Source organism: Ischnura elegans, chromosome 8, assembly GCF_921293095.1.
Source record: "Ischnura elegans chromosome 8, ioIscEleg1.1, whole genome shotgun sequence".
Taxonomy (NCBI): Eukaryota; Metazoa; Arthropoda; class Insecta; order Odonata; family Coenagrionidae; genus Ischnura; species Ischnura elegans.
The window spans coordinates 23758691-23779130 of NC_060253.1; the positions used below are offsets into that span (position 1 = coordinate 23758691).

Sequence of the window (20440 nt, forward strand, 5' to 3'; positions counted from 1 at the left end):
TACAACATGGTGAATGACGGGAATCTGAATAGATCAGTGACGAAAGGACCGTTACCGAAGTTGAGAATATGTGCAGCGATTAATATTTTTGTACTACTCTCGCGTCCAAAAGCCACGTCTTCGCGTCGAGACCCGCACTGTCTTCGGCTAGCCGCGTGCTTCTGCTGAAACCGATTTAAACTTAAAGCACAACGAAAGTTGGCAGTTTTATGGCTGAAAACAATGGGGAATTTGACTACGTCTAAGGTTGATCTTTACTTCTTTTGACCAGTAAGAATTCCATTTTTTTATCGCATTGCATATATGATTGAAATTAAATTAATAAGAAGCAGAGGAAGGAGAATCACATTCACTACAGCTACACAACTTAAAAAAAAACGAACAATTTCAAGTAAATACAATCAGCAATCTTGTAAGAAAATAAAAAAGTGAGCTGGATGAAAAATATTTAGGCAAAGAGATATAAAAAAATTGAAAAATCGTCATAAATTCATCTAGAAAGTTTGAGTGCATCATTAGTAAGTGACTTACAAGATGGCTTAGTTATGAAGACGAAATTTACGAAAAATGGAAAATCAAACTGGTCATAAATAAAAAAAATACCAAAATGGCTAATTATTTCTTTGATTCTGCACACACCAGAATGAAAATTTTGGGGAGGTTCATTCTTTACAAATGTCTGTGCTTAGAAACGGTTGTTTTCCTTTACGTATGGATCGTGTCGTGTTTATTACAGTAAAAGAGGATATCTATTTAATGACTGGTGAGTTGAACGACCGATTCCAAAAGCTAACCTCTACATATTTTGAATATTTGTTCCCAAACGCCTCCAAAAATATTTCCAAAAATCACATGTAACATTATTTTTTACTCTTCCACTTAGTAACTGTTGTTGACGAGAGGGAAGCGATAAGCACACGAAGCCCAAAAAAGTTTTTCAAAAAACCTTTTTCTACATGCTATGCAGATCCATCGATTCTATGCAGCTATACCCACGGTATATTGCCTAAATAACGCTCTCCGAGATTTCACTTCTAAGTTTTTGTTTGCGAGGAAAAAGATGTAGGAATTTACCACAGCAATATTTAGCATAACGTAAATACTTGGCATAGGACAACGCCGTGCATTTCTTGATACATTGTATGCCATGCATAACTGATCTAGTGTATCTACTCCCGATTTTGTCATGTCATAAAAATGTATCATTTCTGGCTTTCTTTCATCTCCACTATATTCATCATTTTTTTGTTATAGTTCACAGTTGATATCATAAACACAAATTTATTCTTTCTTGGAGTGTATGACGCAAAAAAACAGTTCTTGCAGAAATCAAATGAACTGGATTTCTTATTTTTTTGTTTCAACGAAAAAAGTCGGCAATTCCCGCTTATTTTTCCGAATTGTTCCAATCACGGCAAGTCGGAATTTCAAGAGTTCATTTACTAAACAAAAACTGGCAAATAAATTGTCAATCGAAATATTTCTACCAGTACTGCTGATGGGGAGCATAACTTTTCACGATATCAGAAGGGCTGTTGTTGACCGAAAACGATCCATCAGGTGGTTTACCAGCATACACTTCAAAGTTCTAAGTATAAAATATTCTAGCAACTACCTAGCAAAGCAAAATTTTTATCCCGTATTTGTTGGGCATACTTGGGATTTATTGCTGGAATGCGAAAAGACCTCGAAAATTCACAATTTTCTTATAAATGGTTGTGTATTCATCAATAATGTAAGAACTTTTACGACTGTCAATTTTTTCAAATATCTCATGAAAACAGCTATCCTATCATTTTTTGTCTTCTTTGCTGTTATTATTTGTATTTTCTATATTTTTCGCAAGCAAAAAATCACTGCCAGCATGGTGAAACAGAGTACTCACGGTTTTGTGGCGGAACTGGCGCAACTGAAACTTCAGCGAGAAGAGCACCTCCAATATCTGTGCACACTCTAGTCAGAATGACCGTGTCCTCCGAATTTTATGGCCACCGAGTGGCGAAGTGAATTCACTTTTCGAAAAGAGGTGTAATTATAACAAGCCGTAACTTATAACATTGTGTGAAATCAAAACAAGTAGCTTAGTTTGTGTCAACTATAACGCGCTTGTAATTACAGTAGGAAGAGCAACAGTGGGTTCTCAGAAATACTCCCATGTAAATAGTTTTGACTTTCAAAATATCAAGCCGATTTGGCAGAAAAAGAACCTTTACTAGGAGTGGAGTGTTAGGGGTTATCCATAAGAGCCTACATTGTGACTATACAGGCAATTAGAGAAAAAGAATAGGCAAAGGGTGAGAATCAAAAATTTAACGCGAGCACTCGCGTTGAGCCTGAGGGGCTCACACCGCGTGCATACGAAGCAAAAGTATCATATTCCAACCTCATGATAGGTTGATCGGGATATTCTGCGCATGTAAAACGTAGCCAAAAGAGTAAGGACAAGGTAGAGAAAATCTAAGCGCATTATTGAGAATTTGTCAAGAACTATTAAGAAAATATCAACAATGTGAGCCTGTCAGGCTCAGCGCGAGTTCCGGAGGGTTAAATCCCTCTACTTAGTACCCTGTTTTTCAAAAATTTTCCCCCCTGGTTTTGGACCCCCGAACAAAATTCCTGGCTAGCAATAGTAGCGGGCGTGACTTGGCGGAAATCCTTTATCGTAGGAGTTGAAGGAATAAAAACTTTGCTTTTTTCACATATTGATTTTTTTCAACAACTGAACTTGAGATATTGGAAACCCCTGACAATATTACGCTGTAATGGTAACATAGTCGGACAAAATGCATCACCATGTGGAAAAAAAAAACTAAATTTTTATTCCTTCAAATCCTTCCATAAAGGCGCAGTCGTGAGATGTCGAGGTAAATTGGGAAGAATTCATTTGGCAATCAAGGCCAACCTTTAGGAAGTTGGATTACCTCGAATTTTCTGAAGGTAATCCAACACGTACAAAGGTTCTTTGCGAGGAGTTCTCGAGTGCAAAACTCCGTGAGTCCGTTTGGACTTCCTCATTAGTTTTTTTTCTTTTTTCTCAGATTTACTCTTTTCTCGGCTGATTCGAAGATTATCCTTCTCATTCCGTTTTAATACGGTGGAAGGAATCACGATAACGATTTTGAGGAAACTGGGAGATTTTATATGTCTTTTAATACTCGCATAATCAGGCATATTATCAGTTACTCTCTTAATGAGATGAATTAAATGAAGCGAATAAAAATGGAGATGGGGCAAGGCCGTTGAGAAATCAGTCCTAATTAATATGCGACAGAGGCGAGACAATACACTATCAAAACATGAATGTTATTTGAAAACACGAAGGTAAAAATACTGCGCAGGCAGTGGTGTATCCAGTGAGAGGCTCCTGGGGTATCCAATTTACACTAGATAAAATGGTAATTTTGCTCTGTTGTTGGATATATACAGGAGAGAAGGGCCACGAAAACCCAAACTATTAAAAATGTGGATAAATGCTTGTTTAATAAACTTAATTCTTTGGAAAATTAGCAATGAGACAACCAGATAAGAAGAGAGTTCGACGTGCGAGGTACAAAATTATTGTGGTATCTGATAATAAACTTGTAAATTGTTTATTTCAATTACTTTTATGACATTGTCATGCAATTATTGAATATGGAAAAGTGAATTTCCGAAACTTTGGCCACACACTGATATTCAATCAATAAAAAATAGAGGCGTATACTCCACGAACAGTTTACATGTTAAATACGATGCCGAGAGCAAAACTTATTCCATTTTTTAAAAGGTTTATTGGCTAAATTCAATCGTGTCAGGCGAAACATGATGGAACTCCTTCATGATGAAACAAAAAGGAAGACAATGGCAGGTTCCACAATTTAATTATTACTGCGACCGGTTTCAATACATGGTATCATCATCAGGCACTTTTGGTATAACAGTTTCCACTTACTATATAAGTTTTGGTATAACAGTTTCCACTTACTATATTAGTGGAAACTGTTATACCAAAAGTGCCTGATGATGATACCATGTATTGAAACCGGTCGCAGTAATAATTAAATTGTGGAACCTGCCATTGTCTTCCTTTTTGTTTCACGTTTATTGGCTAAATAAAAACTTTCATTCGAGAGCCGCCTTCAATTTTGCAGTCTTCTCAATTTTTCCTGATATTACGGCACGACACGTTCTCATTTATTGAGCTTTTCGGCCCGGATGTTATTTGATTGTTTCGATGCTTATTTTACCACCTTTTCATTGCACATGATAGAGCCTTGGCCCGAAAAAAGTAAATGACTTTGCAAAAGTCGACGGGACCAGGGTTTACTTTTCCATTGTACATGAGGGAGAAATTGAGGTAAAGGCTGCTTGTGAGCACGTGCATTGTACACAAAAATTAGGAAGACTGCACACTAAACACAAATTTCCCTCAAGCATCATCTTAAACTAATACTAGAAACTTAAAACTAATGGGCTCAACAAAGCGCCTATATGCGGCCAAGTATCGGTCCACAGCAGATAAGTATTGTATCGTACAAAATAAAATTCTAAAAGTTGAACAAAATAGCATAATTTCGATTCTAATATAATATGAATAAATATAAACTTCGATTCATCATTTTTTGGTAGGATTTTTTTTCTGGGAGCGGCAGCCTTTAATCTACAATCAATAGACAACAAATCCGTCAGAACATACGCTGCCTGTGTAACAATGCCAACAATGTAATGTCGTCATAATGGAATAAAGACGAGTTGAGTGAACCAGGCGCGAGATCCCATCAGAAACGCTCACTTTCCATCGCATTCGCATAAAATCATCACACTTAGCTACATTGCCTTTTTTTAAGGTCAAGGAAACCAGTTGTGATTATTTTTTCCGAAGGAGGAAAAGTGGCTGGCTTGGTGGGGGCAGCACTGCACTCCCTCCCTCCCCTCCTATCGACCTTCCCTCAGCGATTCAGTCCTTGGAGACCGTCCATCCAGGACGGGCGGACATATCATCATCATCTTCGTCTCGCCACTCGGAAACTTCCTCTGCGTGAAAAATGGCCGCAGCGAAGTCCGCCTTTCTCGTGGTGGCCCTGTCCTTCGTCCTGTTCGGGCCATCGAACGCGCAGGACAGCGAATACATCCCGCCGCCCCTGGTGCTGAGAGCTTACTCGCCCGTGGGACTCAGGGCCGCCCTACCCGGTGAGTGAGTGCATCGTTTAGAAGACCCCTGGGTCGAAAGGTTCTGCTCTGGGGTTATCGGAATGGTTGCATAGACTCCCTGCCAAGTGAGGAGATACAGCCGGTGATAGGAAAAGTTACGTATTCGAGTGCTTGTGTTTACTTCTCGCTGACCACGTGCGCATTGAGACGACTATCCCGTAGGAAACTATCCATTCATTGTAGTAATAGTGAACTGGCAATGGACAAGGAGACAACTTTGATTGGTTCATGACGGTGGTAGTTGTTAACCGAAAATTTTGTGATCGAGTGATTGATATTGCGTTCTCTGGAAGGAATTATTAGTGATAGTTATTACTTTGTGGCAAAAAGGTATTTAAAAAAGCCTCTTAAATAACCGATTAAATAATAATTTTACAGAAATTACGGAGTTGAATTGAATTAATTGAATATCCTAAAATGCACAGTGGCGCCGACTCTATGGGGCCTGAGGGGGCCCGAGCCATAGCCACCTAGAATACAAGGCCTGTTCACTAGCCTCTCAAATTGTGATGACGTCACGTACGGAAGTGCTATCGTTGCTACCACGCCATTGCGAGTTTGTTTGGTTTGTTGAGACGCCCACAGGCAGAAAACGTGTGTGTTTGGTTGTGTTGGTGGAGTTTTTGCATAATTATAGTGACGATATTGGTTTGTGGATTATTTTATTCATCTTATAAACCAATATTCTACGATAAAATGCCTTATACTTGCGTCGTGCCTGGATGCAAGGGCAATTATCGGAGTGGACCAAAAGTGCAAGTGTTCAGCTTTCCGAAAGACCCTGAGCTACACAGAAAGTGGCTGCATGCAATAAGAAGAAAGGATTTCACACCTACCAAAAATAATAAGGCATGTATTATTTATTCCTAGTTTCCCCGAACGTAATTATGAATGATATTTTCCACTGAAAAGCTACGGATGGACTCATCAACAAGTTATTCCTAATGTGTATCATTTTTGTGACGGCATTGCTATATTTACCTTCAATTGCCGTAATTAATATAATTACTAGGCTTATTTCTGAGCAAATCTCATTTCCGAGTGGACATTACAAAATGATTTTTTAAATCTAAGTTTTAATTACACCACTACTAGTTATAACGTTACATTCAGTATCTCTATATATGCAATAGAAAGTCAAAAATCGTGTTAGTTAAAACACTTATAACTCGAAAACGGCAGCTCCGATTTTAAAATGCTATTAGGTTCTTTGGTCTCGTCTCAGTCCCGGATAACATATAGAACATTAAAAATAGGAAAAGTTCGCTAAAGAATTTCATCTTTTTCTTAGGGATATGCTTTTAGGAGATAGTAACGCAGCAATAATTGATAAGTCGGTCAAAAGTACAAATTAAATTATTTGTTTTGTTTCTACCATTTTAATAGCTGAACTTCGTAATTGTTTGTAAACAAATATCCGAGCAATTGTTGACAATCGGTAATGTCCGTGTTCCTGACGTGGAATCGAGCAGTTTCATATCACTTCCTCGTAATTTTTGCAAATTAGTCTCATCGGAAGATGAGCTCATAATTATTTAAAGCCCTTGGATGTACCTGGCTTACCAAGGCACGGTTTACAGCTAAATGTAGGTTCTTTGTTCATGATCTTTCGAAACCTAAACCAACAAAAGCTATCCAGTGGAACGCGTTTGGTGATTAGAAAAATTGAAAATGAATATGATTCACACGACTTTGCTCAAAGGAAAACTCAAAGATGAGGAAGTTGTCATTCCGAAGATTCCATAATCCTAAATTATATGCCCTTTTGAGCTTAAGCGTATTCAATTTCCAATTCGTGTTGCATTCGTGATAACGATTTACAAATCGCAAGGCCAGTCTTTCAGTTTTTATGATGTTTGTACTCATGTGTTAATGAAAACCCATGATTTTCTCATGGTCAATCATATGTGGTATGTTTACGAGTCGGTAAACCATCCGCTGTATTTCTTCCTTCGCCTCAAGGGCGCAGTTAGGAATTAAGGATAAGGGGGTTTTAGGCGCAGCTAATACTGGGGGTCTGTAGGGTACAGAAAACCCGCCAAGGTAAGAGAGAAGTGTGAGGGCCCTCCCTCAGGCATTTTTTAGGATAAATGGTTCAAAATGGTGCGTTTTGTTTTGTTTGTGGCAAATTTGTTTTGTTTGTGACTCATCCGTCCCCCTAATATTGGTAACAAAATTTTTTATAAAAATTCTCTGAGCTCTTGGGGAGGTTTTATCCCCAAAAACCCTCCTCGCTGCGTCACAGTTTTTCTTCGCTATATTTCTTTAGCTTTATCCGTTTTATCTTACGCCTGATAATAAAACAAAAACTGTTGTTTATCAGAAGGTGCTTGACGCAAGACATTAAACTCGAATGTGTAGGGCACACCGTGGTCCGTTTACGCATGCAAAACGTTTACGCAGTGCATTTTTTCCAATTTGAGATACAATACCTGGTACACATAGTCATTTGATATGAATGCTGCTTCCTAGGGGCTTTTCTTACACGATTTTGTGCATAAGTAAAGCGTCGGTCTATCGTTGAGGTAACCTGCCCCGTGAACGGGCCAAGTTTACGCAACATACCCAGTCAGCACACGAGGTATTATATACATATTTTTTAAGTCAATCTTGGTAAACTATGTAAAGTATATTGAAATATGTAAAATTTACATATCATATACTCGGAAATATTTACATAGAAAATGTTGTTAACTTTTATTTTAGGTCAACATAAAATGCTGTCTTATTTAATACGTGATTGATTTAAACCTATTTTCTGGCCCATTTATCGATACATTTAATGTAAACTGAATGTAAATTATTTACATTCCATATACTTTTAGAATTGACGTAAAATATACATATATTTACGTCCAATATACATAAACCATTTTCATGGATTCATGCCAGATAGTTCATTTACTGGACTACCCACACAGCAGAGGATATTCCAGGAATATCCCATTTTGATCCCCAATATTCCTATTTCGTCCCAGGGTTATTGCGAACCATTACGGGATATTCCTGGAATATCCTATTTTGATCCCCTATATTCCTATTTCGCCCCACGGACATTGGAAGCCATTGTGGGATATTCGCGGACTATTTTTTGACAATAGGCTTTTGTGTATGTAATAACTGAGTCATAGGTGTTACCGAGGTCTCCTCTCTGGTGTTACTAAATGATATTGTAACAAAATAAGAATAACTACTTGACCCTTTCGAGACGGGGGAGTTTTCGCCTTACAATTAGTATGACTGCTGTACTGAGCCCCAAGAGAGACTTCTTTCTAGTGGTACGGAGCAGGGGGTTCCTCTTTTTTTGCATGTTCGCAAACGCTATTCCAGAAATGCACTATAGGAACACAGTAGAACACCTACCTATGGTGTTTGCGCCTTTCTGTTCTGGAACACTCATGAGCGCTATCCAACTGGGCTGTGTTGGAACGCAGGTGAACGCCCGAGAAAATGCCTACCACGTTTGTTTTATCATTTCTGTTCGGAACATCCAAGAACGCTGTCCGCCTGGGTTGCTATGAAATGCAATTTATTCAAAAATCAATCAATTCCCTTAAGATGTAAAAAAATCCTGCCATGAAAAGTTCTCCTCGTTTCATAAAGAAGAATGCTTTTCAAAATGTGATTTCACTCGTGCTTTTTAATCTACTGAGGCGATGACACAAAAAAGATATATTTCTCAGTGGGATTTATTCCTCAAGTCATAAGGCGAAACTTAATTTTTTGAATGCCAAGATTGACTCCCGCCCGCGAATTCGACCTATCGATTTTGGATACCATCGATGGTCGATTCCACCAATAGTCGATTTCCATCGATACACACATGGCGCACATGCGTCCCATCACTACTTTCACGTCCACCTGCTGCAACGATTGATGTTACGTTAACTGTGTTGTGTTCGTCGTAAGCGAAATTGATCCTGCCGAAGTTTATCAGCCTCTAAAGCTCTTCTTTTACCTGTTTCACCAGCACCTACGTAATCATCTACCGTTACAACGAAATTTGTAATGTTGTTTTTTTTTAACTTCTCCAACAAAAGTTTATCAACCGCTGAAGTTCTCCTTTTTCTTCCTTCATCAGAATCTGGGTAAGTAGAAGTGTTGCTCATTGCAACAATTTTTATTTTAAGTGAAGCGTATTCTTAATATTTTCAACCTTCTTACACTTCCTGAGACAGCTCAGTCAATCATCTTTTCAATCCATCTTCTGTGGATTGAAAAACGTTACATATGCTTAAACTTAATTTTATTTTTATGCTTGACGCATTTTATCACTGTATGGTGGGAGGATTATGAAGAAAAACTTCCCGGCTTAACTATTTATTTAGTGATTTAAAGTTATTTCAATTTTTTAAATTCGCTGTCGAGTCATAAAGTTTAGCTTCCTTCAAAATGGAATCATATTTGTTGAAGATCAGAGGGTATTTTAGTCTTTAGGTTTGTACAAATTGGTTTTAAGTTATTGGGAATTAAATTCTCAAATCAAATTAGTACTTCGAATTTTCAATGTGAATAACTTATCAATTTTTACACTTAGAACTAATTTTTTCGAAATTTCCTTTGTTGACTGTTGGGGGATTTCATCTCAAATCAGGCAGAGGGGTGTCAGGTGACCATAACCGATTTCTCTGAAACTTATATATGTGAAAGCAGTATCCTTATGATGAATAATGATGCCTTTATCTCAGCTCAGAACCGAACCGTCATAAAGTTACCTTCCTTTGAACATTGCAGTGTCAGGCCTCAGAGTAAAAAATGAAAAATCACATAAATGCTGATTACTAAGGAACCATGGCCTGTAATGCAGTGGTTATTGTTTCATTTTGAAGAGAATTCATTTATGCACATTATGGCATAACTTGAAAGTCATTTAAAGCAATAATAAACAAATAGGACTTGTTTAAACAATAAAAATTAGTCATTATGTAACAATTTATTACTAAAAAAAGGCCACCTTTTATTTTCTTTAAAATTTCTCAGGGGGTAGTTTAAATGTTCCGCTTTCAATTAAAAAAATAAAAAAAGGTAGTATTTTTATACTTTTTGTTTTAAGGCATGTCAAAGTTAGGCATGTTTTCGACTCTTTTACACCAAGATTGCATACCTTCATGGGGATAAAAAATGAAGTTCCATTCTACTTAGCATTCATAACAGTGAAAAGTTCATATCTGAATGATTGGTTACATCTATTGAGTGAAAGCAAGTTCAATCTTGTTTACTTCCACAGCATCCAATGTGTGCAAACACCCACTGCTACTGGCTGGAAACTGTGAATGAGTCGCAATTTGCACAGAGTATTTTTCAATGGCACTTCACATAAGTCTTCTACTTTGGGCCATGTGAAACAATTCGATGGACCTTGTGGATGTATAAGCAAGACACTAATGTCATTCTCTTCTGAACACACTGCAGTGATTTTAGAAATTCACCAGGTTTTTCGGAAGCACATGATAAAGTCATTCATGGTGGTATTTTGAGTACTGTATGTCTTTATATCTGATTTTGTTAGTGTCACAGCCTGTTTGATTGTGTGGATTACAAAGAGAGCTATAGTTGTCCCATGTCTGTTAACTACCAAGACATGAAACTGTTGATGCCATGTACAGGTGCTCCTTTCACCCAATCATTTTTTTGTCTACATAGGGTGGTTTCCTATTATTGTTTATTGCCTAAATCGAACGATTATTACTCCTAGAGTGCATATTTCATGCTTTTAGATTTTTAAATGATGATATCTGTTTTTGCAATTAAATGAAAAGTGAAAATTTTCAAGCCTACGAAAACGCGACGCCTGAGTATGAAGGCTGCAAAAAGCCCGTGTTACCTCTGGCTGCTTGCTGCCGAGCATGGCGGTAGCATAGAGTTCCCTTCTAGCAGGTAGTGCTTGGTTTAAATAAGGATTATTAATACCCTATCAAACAAAGGAAACTCTCTGACTAAAGAAATTTTTAATAGGTGATTGTTAAGACATGTTTCCCGGAGCTCTGTGCCTCATGTATACATTGGTAATCTCAGATGATATAAAACTCCTATATACTCGTATAGCATCTAGGTCCCTGTGACGTCACATGGAGTGGCATCGCATCGCCGCCAATCTGACCTTTTTCAAATGAGGTGAAAATTGACCATTGACATTTGTCTGAACAGGGATTTCGAAAAATCAAATAAATTGTAAACATATTATGAATGCACTAAAGGTGGGTAACGAATCGCAATCAATGTCTTTCGTTTTCTTTGATGCAGTAAATTACCCTATTTGGCTAGGTTAACATGCGTTAAATGCAAAAGTTTGATATTAGTCAAGGAAATACTCACATGTTCTACAAGGGACTTTTTTGAATTTACTTGCCACAGTTGAAATATCTCAGGTTTTAGTTTGTGGCATAATTTTTGACCAATTCTTACAACTCCATCAGATGGCCCCTACTCATGACCAGTTGCACTGAACAACCATCTATGACTTGCTTCCCGTTTAAGACCTTTCCCCAAGTCAAATATCTGAAATGTTTTTTTTAATTAGCAGCTGACTTTTATAAAATATATATGATTTATTTCTCCATATGATATCTTTTTACACTATTGTTCTTCTATATGATTCATCTTAAGAAAAGCATGTGCAGTGTCATGTGAGAAATCATCTGAAGTGCCTGCATACCTTAGTTATTATATTCCACACAGGTAAATATTGATATCTGTACTTTTTGCCAGCGATAGGGTTGTACTTAATCTGGAAGAATCACACTCTAATTCTCGTACAAGTCAAAATGAAGCATCAATGCCACACCAATTAGTGTTACCAACTTATCTTTTTGAATAGCTTCCCTTTCTATTTTACGGATATAGTGGTGATACACACCTTTCTTGGTTCAATCCTAAACTTCAGCCATGAATTTGTCTGAATGATTCTCAATAGCAGTGAACACATCTTGCTGATAAGGAGTTACACAAGAACAATCTTTATCATCATCCAAGTAAAATGAGAGCACAATGTTGATTGAGCACTATGAGAAAGAGGATGCCAACAGTATACATCAGCATTGGCCCTTAGTCCTAGTTTTTTTTTTAGCTCTGCATTATATGTCAATTGTGTTTGGTTGAAACTGGAAAATCAGCCATATTATGTTGTTTAGATTAACTTGTGTAAAGAATGATAAAATTTGAATTTGAGGCCTGACACTGCAATGTTCAAAGGACGGTAACTTTATGACAGTTCGGTTCTGAGCTGAGATAAAGGCATCATTATTCATCATAAGAATACTGCTTTCACATATATAAATTTCAGAGAAATCGGTGATGGTCACCTGACATGATTTTGCGCAATCTGCCTGATTTGAGATGAAATGGCCCTGTTGGCATTTATATAGCTTTAGGGAAAATCCCATTAATAGAGATTACTTTTAACAAAATGACTAACTTTAATTAGACAAATTAGATGTATCACTAATAGATTTTAATAAGGTGTTTATCTAATATTGTTCACAGGTGTAGTAAGGAAGAATTTTCCAAATGCCAATTGTGAAGATATACGAGGAAAAGTGAGCTGGTTCTTCATGGATTCTTTTGACCTTAAGGAAGGATGATCAGGCAAAAACATTGATATTGATCCAATTGGCCTTTATTTTTCGTATATATTGAACAAGGGCATTTCTTACGGTATCTGTTATTTATCAACACTTATCAAAATATTCAGAAAATATATGGCTGGTTTTATTTGTAATCGAAATTCTGACTACTTCTTGAACTGACTTTTAACTTACTATGCTTATTGAATTTACTCATGCAATACGATCGTTTTTTTACATTTGATGGATAGACTGATTAAATAATTCCGTGAGAGGATCCGCTAAAACCTCTTGACAATAATTAAGCACCAGAGGTGGAATACCATCTGGGCCTGGCCCCTTTGTTGTGTCTAATGAATTCAATTTCTTATATGTTTCTGAGATTGTGTGGTATATTTGTAAAAATGTGTAATATTTAGTTAAATAAAATTTTTTGTCAAAGCAGCACTCTATGTGTTTTCTATTTTCTCCGTAGCCCATGTTAAACCAGAATCTCACTGATTTTATTCTTTATTCAATTATTTGTCAGGTAGAAGTCTAAAACAAACTGGTAAGTGTTCCCACAGTGTTCCAGAACAATGCAAAATACATTAGCATGTTACATTATGTTGATGAAGGCTCTCTCTACTTCCTAGACAGGATGTTCTCAAATGCATGTAAACGCCTCAAAATGCTGAAGCTGTCCCTCACACTAAATGACTCAATGGATGCACTAGTACTTCCATGATTGCACTAAATACATACTGCCACCAGAACAGAGTTTTTAGTTTTAGTTTTGCTAATTTCGATACTTTTTGGATATTCATGCAATATTATTGGATGAAAATTGGATATTAGGTAATATACAAAAGGATATTACATAGATGGCATTTGGCGGCAACTTCGGATATTATGTGGAGATCTAGGCAATGCTGTTGGATGAAAATTTACATTCCAGATACATATATCATTGACGTATTATTTATGTATATCATTTACGTAAATTGACGTATTAGTAATACGTATTATTTACAAAATAAAGTGGGACATATAGACGTATTATTGATGTATTCAATATCAAAGCAATACGTATCATTTACTTAAGATTTACTTTGGCTCAAAGTAAATAATACATATTATATACTTCTGTGTGCTGACTGGGTACTTAGGCCTAAAAACATTTTTTACGGTTAATAACACAAATAGCTAACAACTAAATGCGTGTAATTTTTATTTCATTAACTGATTTATAAAACCACAATTCCCTAAATTTCTTCAATTAAAACGTTAGAAATTCATTGAAAATAATCCGCGTAAACGTGCTCAGATTCACCCTATGTAGATTCAATAAAGAAAATGTCTTTTTGACAAGCAATTTTGATACTCATTTAGGTAGTTTTGTTGAAATTGTATTCTTCTTTTATTGTAATAAATCAAATATGATTAAAATAGCTCAGCCGCTCTTGGTTTATAAATGGTGTAACTGAACTGTAAGTTCATTGATTGTTAGGCAGTACGAAGTTCGCCGGATCAGTTAATAGTTTAATATTTTGTGCTAAATAGCTCTTACGATTCCCAAAAGCATTGAAAGTCATGCGGGAAATACTTTGAAATGTACTTGTATTTTTCAATCATCAACTTGGGAATTGTTTTAAAGGAATTCTTTGCTTTGATTTCAAGTGCATCGTCATTAACTTTTCCAGCGAAAGAATCAGAGGAATTGTATTTCGATAAAACACTATTTTACCCTTTTTGTTAGTGAATGTAATAAAAATTAATGATTACTCAAAAATTCCTTTAAAATTCGGAGAGCCAATGCAAGTTTATTTTGTCTAGTTAGTTGTGATAATTTTATAAAAATAATGCCTGAATTTCCTTATATATTCTTTTAATATCCTATATTTGCTTGAGATCGGTTTCTCTTTAATCTCTCTCTTTTTAAAAAATGTTTACTATGGTGAAACATTCGACAATGTTATTGTGTTCAAGTGGTGTCACGATAAAATATTTTTAGTCATCACTCAAAATTACCTCCTACTGTGAATGATGTACATAAATGTAAATGCTCTGCTTGTTTGAAATATTGAGGACAACTGTATGTTATCTTGTTTTATATTTTTCCTCTTTTATTTACCCTGACTTTTTTATTGATAAGATTTGAATATTGAGCACAATGGTGATTTAGATAAATAAAATACAGTGGAACCTCGATCTGTCATTTTTCAGGGGAATGGACGAAAAAAACGATGAATGCGTGAAAACGATCGATGCGGGAATGTTTGGCTAGGTTGCCTTTGTCCCAGGAAACCTAGGATTTTGGCGAGTAATTGTGATATTCGTTATAGGATTCACAACAAGATTTCAGCCAATTACAGGAATACTAGTATTTCATCGAGGCACTTAGATCATATTGTTGATTCTCTTTTAAATATCCTAGAGGAACACGCAACCTCGCTAAAAATGTTTGCTCTCCACTCGATATTCACCCTGCTATTATTGATTTCTCTCTGATGTATAAATTCTTATCCATGAAACGCCATTTCCAGTACACGTATTCACGAGAGTAATGTTCATTTAATGCCTAAAACAAACGCTTTCGCTGGCGCCGTGATTGGTTGTGAGATGGATCACATAGGCCTAAAATTGGCAATTATTTGTAATTTTCCTGTCTAATAATATATTTTTCATGTAATCTAGGCAATGTGTAAAGCGTGAACAATATTGCGTTAATCGTCAGCGGCACGCCCACCTGAGCCTCGGCTTCATCCCACTTATTGTTTTCACCAGGTAGCTCGCTTTAACGCCACCCCTACCGTCATGTGCTTGCTGACAGCCCGAGACGTTCTCCAATATTCACGCTCATCATTCCCAGATGCTTTTCTTCATATTAAATTATTTTCAGACAATCTTTTAAAGTACTCACTTGTTTCTTCGGAAGGGCCTTGGTCCGAAGACGGATAAAAGTAAAACCAATGAAAATGAAACCTGGCTTTATTAAACCCACACGGAAAACACTCGCTAATTTGAATTCAACCCACCCTGGAAAGTACGGAACCACTCGTGCAAGGTGAAGTTAGGAACTGATGCTATCGCGTGCGTCTTCCGCAAAACATACTGTAGATGGTAAAGCATAAACATATGTCTGTCCTAAAGAGAAGACAACTAACAAATTCTTTTCTAATTTGTGTAGCGCCAAATGGGTAAATGAATTCGGAGTGTTAGTAGAGAGAAACAAAATATCCTGAGAAGATATGCCTTGCTCAGTAACTCTGACAAGTGAGACTCATAGTATAACATAGTATATATGACACAACACTATGGAGCCTCGGCAGAATTTCATAGAAATGCTTAAGTTCAACGTTCTACCTTTATTGCGCCGATAGTAGTTGGTTTCAGTTCCCATCGCTAAAGATTCACTCTTGTAATTTATTTTATGTGATTCAAATACGCCAATTAACTGGACGGCTATATAATTATTACACTATTCACGGCAAAGGCAAGTTCATGAGCAATAATTTAGGTAAAAGTTGGCGTTCTATTGGCTGGAAACAGCTGAATGCCCAGCGAAGGACGACTTCCCGTCCGAGTACCGTAGCAACTTCCCTGGCACTTCTCTGAGTGACGTCACAAAGCAGTGAACAGGCCTTGTATTCTAGGTGGCTATGCCCGAGCCCCCTCTAAAATTCGTTATGGGTGTGAGGAAAAAATATTTCAGGCTTTTTGATTTTCCCCGTAGTGTCCAGATATCGAGATTCGAGTTATCAGGGTTCTAATTTTGATCATCATTGACTCCTCTAAAATGCTTAAAAAACTTAAAACTCACTACTTATAAAATTTCCCGGGGCAAGATCCCCGGTTTGGGCCCCCCAATATTTTTTGTAAGCCGGCATCCCTGAAAATACATCCCCAGATATGCCCGCGATATACGTAGTTCAGGTAGTCAACTCTTAGTTCAAGACTGAAATGACGTCTCTGATGACTTCATGTGTAAAAAATGCCGTTAAGACTGTTTTTTAAACGAAAATCCATGTCACTTCCCTAGGAGTTTTTTCTGAGAATAGCAATGGGAATTTTCAGCAGTAAGTATACACAGATTTCCTCTAAGACATTGTGCGCAGCATCTCATAATGTAAAAGCTAAATATTGTTCGGCTTAACTCTTCGATCCCATCGCAAAACTGAATTAACTTGAAAATTACGTCCTTGAAGACATCACGTCCTTCGAATTCAAAACAGAATAAAACCTCCGCGAGGCATTTTCCTGGTAGCCTTAGATGCTTCTTGTGAGGACCATCACATAATTACATCATTGGAACCGCAAAAAAATATTTACAAATTCCCTCGATGGTCGAAAATACGAATACAGTGTATCAAATGGCCATTGTCTCAAAGATCTGGAATATGAAGCGACGTCTTGTAATTTTAAACTGCCTCCTCCAATCGTGGGACCGTGTCTCTCCAACTATTGCAGTCTATTTTCTTGGCGCACTACCCGTTCAAAACTGATTATATCACTTGGTTACGTTCGGAATAGATAGTGTAAACCCTTGTCTATATTTTCCTTTATCTGAATATGAAAATTTTACCATGAAAAAAATGCTGAGGTATTTTTTTATTCCTCTAGGCAATTCGCTGTATAAAGGCCTGTTTATACGATACATTAACACGTACGAGTTAATGTCTGTTTGCATGATTGATTTTTGTGGACCGGAACGGAACATGTACGAATTCATGAACCAAATTAGAACGGGTTCTATTTTCTGTGCATGCATTCGCACAAATTGAGTGGTTAAACGGTACATTTTCGTGTTCATTCTCGCGTGCATTGATTTAAACATACGGATTAATTTACCGTGTAAACAGGCCTTAAGTTCGGCAAGATCCTGTATGCATCCACATCACTGTCGATAAAAATGAGTTCGATCCCATGCAGTCCTTTTATTACACGATCAGGTGAAAGTAGGTTTTAAAGCATCAACTGGTTCTTTTATTTTCTTCCACAATGAGTTTATTGAGGAGTGATTTTAAATTCAATTGTACAACAAAAAACTGAGGCAAAAATTTTACATTTTGGGTCCCTACGGGAAATTTTTAGCAAAGATTCCCTCAAGTTACCCAGGATATTCTGAGATTATAGCCTGACTTTTTAGAACGTAATAAGTCGCGAAAAAAGACTCATTACGACCGTGAGAAAGAAAGTAATTCGCTCTCTTGAGCTTCAAAAACGCTGTAGTGACGTTTTACGACGGCCTAAGTGTCCGCCTCAAATTACAGTTAAACAAGAGGGGTTCTCGCGTACTCTGCATCCGACCAAAATATTTAAATGACAAATATGACATCGCGTAATGGCATGGTTAGCTGTCTACGATGATTCTTGTTGTTTTCATGTTGTTTATTTTTATTGTAATTGTTATTTCTTTTGAGACCTGGTTACACGCTACATTACCCCATGTACGAGTTAATGTCTGTTTGCGTGAATGATTTTTGTGGACCGGAACGTAACATGTACGAACGCATGAAACAAATCATGAACAGGTTTTATTTTGGACAAGCCTCTGAACCGCCATCTAGTGTTCTCTTGAGTATGTTTACTCTGAGATTTCCGCAGTTACGAGGCAGTTTGTGCTTGAAAAAAAGCTGTTCTGTACACACCACACTACAGCCGAATTCGGAAAGGGGTCGTTGAGGTCACCGTCGTACTCGGTGCGGTAGAGGTCACTCTTTTGGGAGTGCGAGGGTCAACTATGAAGAGACGGAGCGCAAATCTCTTTGTCGAAGACAGCAGCGACGAGATAACGTTTCCTCGCCATGACTGATTCCTACTCTATCGATAAAGGCCTGGTTACACGGTACATTACCACGTACAAGTTAATGTACGTTTGCGTGAATGATTTTTGTACATGTACGAATGCATGAACCAAATTAGAACAGGTTCTATTTTCCGTTCATGCATTCGCACAAGTTGGGTGGTTGCACGGTGCATTTTGGCGTTCATTCTCGCGTTCATACATTTAGACATTAACCCGTACGTGTTAATGTATCGTGTAACCAGGCCTTAAGACTCGGAGATTGGTTGAATGGGGCACTAGGAGGCATTTCCGTAGACCTCTATGACCCAACTGATTTTAGACCATTTGAATGGGTGAGAAGCCAAGTGGTACAAGTGATTTTTTTCAGAGAGTTAGGTACAGAAACGAGGTAAAGAAAACAATCTAAATCGACTAGATATTTTGCAGTGCATTTGATTTTCCTCTCGATGTCAGCCCTGAACGGAGACTTATCGTATCCCTTGGACACCAAGTTTTTGTACATTTTTTCTATAATTTTCTGTACCTAACCCTGTCTAGAAAAAAAGTGTTTGTACCCCTTGGCTTCTCACCCTCTGATTTAAGGAATTAAATTTTATGAATTTTTACCGTAAAAAAGAGTCGAAATCGTGGGGGATAATTGTCAGTAGAGTGGATCGATCGTACAAAGTGAATTTTATTTTCCTATCTCGTGGTTCCACAAAGTTAAGCCGCAACGCTGAACCGCATTCTCGAACTCATTAGTTGGAAGACCACACACAATCACGTATAAACAAAGTGGATTACTTATAGGAGAAATCAGTCCCATGGAAGCTTTTATTTTTGTTGCCATTTCGTTCGCTTATTATCGGGTTTCAAAAACGTCGTAACGCGGCTATGAGCGCATATAGAGATCCATTTGCCCTCAACTTTTGGATAGTGCATAGGTGGATTTAGGGAGGGGGCACGTGCGCCCCCCAGACGCTTATAAAGTAGACAAAATTATTTATACGGTTATGATTACTTTCGTTTTGTTTTGTATATTATGGAACCTCAATCATTTAATTTAATATTAATAACTTTCATGTTAAAATAAAGAGAAAATTTAGTACTGTAATTGTTTTATATTGTCTTTAATATCAAGTATAAGAATATCGTTAGCCTGTCTGACCATTGTGCCCCCCACCCCGAAAACATCCTGGATTCGCTCCTGTAATAGTGTATTTTCATTCGAGGGGTTATTAACACGCTGACCGCCACGCCGATCACAGTGACCGGTAAGCATAGCATCACGCCGCGGCGTGCCAATCATAGAGACCGGCCGCTAAGCGACTAACAAGGGAAGTCCCTCAAGTGTCACCACCAGATCTCGTTCAAATTTTGCTAGGCGATAGGAAATGGATACTCATGAGGTGCTGTTTTCGTTTCAGCCGAAAATACTCAAAACTTCTCGAGATATTTGCGTTGAAAGCAACAGGAAAACTCTTAAATTTATGCAACACACAACACAACAGTGCGCCGTCTGCTGTCTTCATCCCAGCAATAAGATCCCAGATATAAGGGGCTATTGTTTGTGGTGTGGGTTGCATAAATTTAGGTGTTTTCCTGTTACTTTCCGTCGCTAATATCTCGATAAGTATGGAGCGTTGACGGCTTGTAGAAAAATCTTCACCTCAGGAGTATCCATTTCCTATCACCTAGCAATATTTGAACGGTATCTGATGGTGACACTTGAGGGACTCCTCTTGTAAATTCAACTTGAATTAACCCATGCCCCGGGTGACCGAGACCGATCGTTTGAATGAATATTTATTATGCTCTAGGTAAAACCTGTGAGAGAAAATGAATACAAGATACATATAACGCTCCGCTCTAACAAAATATTAAACAGATAAATAGCATTTTGACAAAAATACAACAACAG

The 20440-nt window shown here is 37.4% G+C and overlaps 1 protein-coding gene across 4 annotated transcripts in view; it reads left to right on the forward strand.

Moving 5' to 3' along the window:
* Positions 1-20440, forward strand: part of LOC124164375 (beta-1,3-glucan-binding protein-like) — an 80969-nt gene that overhangs the window by 44833 nt on the left and 15696 nt on the right. Inside the window, exon 1 of one of the 4 annotated variants that reach the window (XM_046541682.1) lies at positions 4923-5169. The exons of the other annotated variants lie outside the window; for them this stretch is intronic. Coding sequence (XP_046397638.1) covers positions 5025-5169 — 145 coding nt within the window. The 5' untranslated portion in view covers positions 4923-5024. Of the gene's footprint in view, positions 1-4922; positions 5170-20440 lie in introns of those variants that run through there. 4 annotated transcript variants of the gene reach the window in all.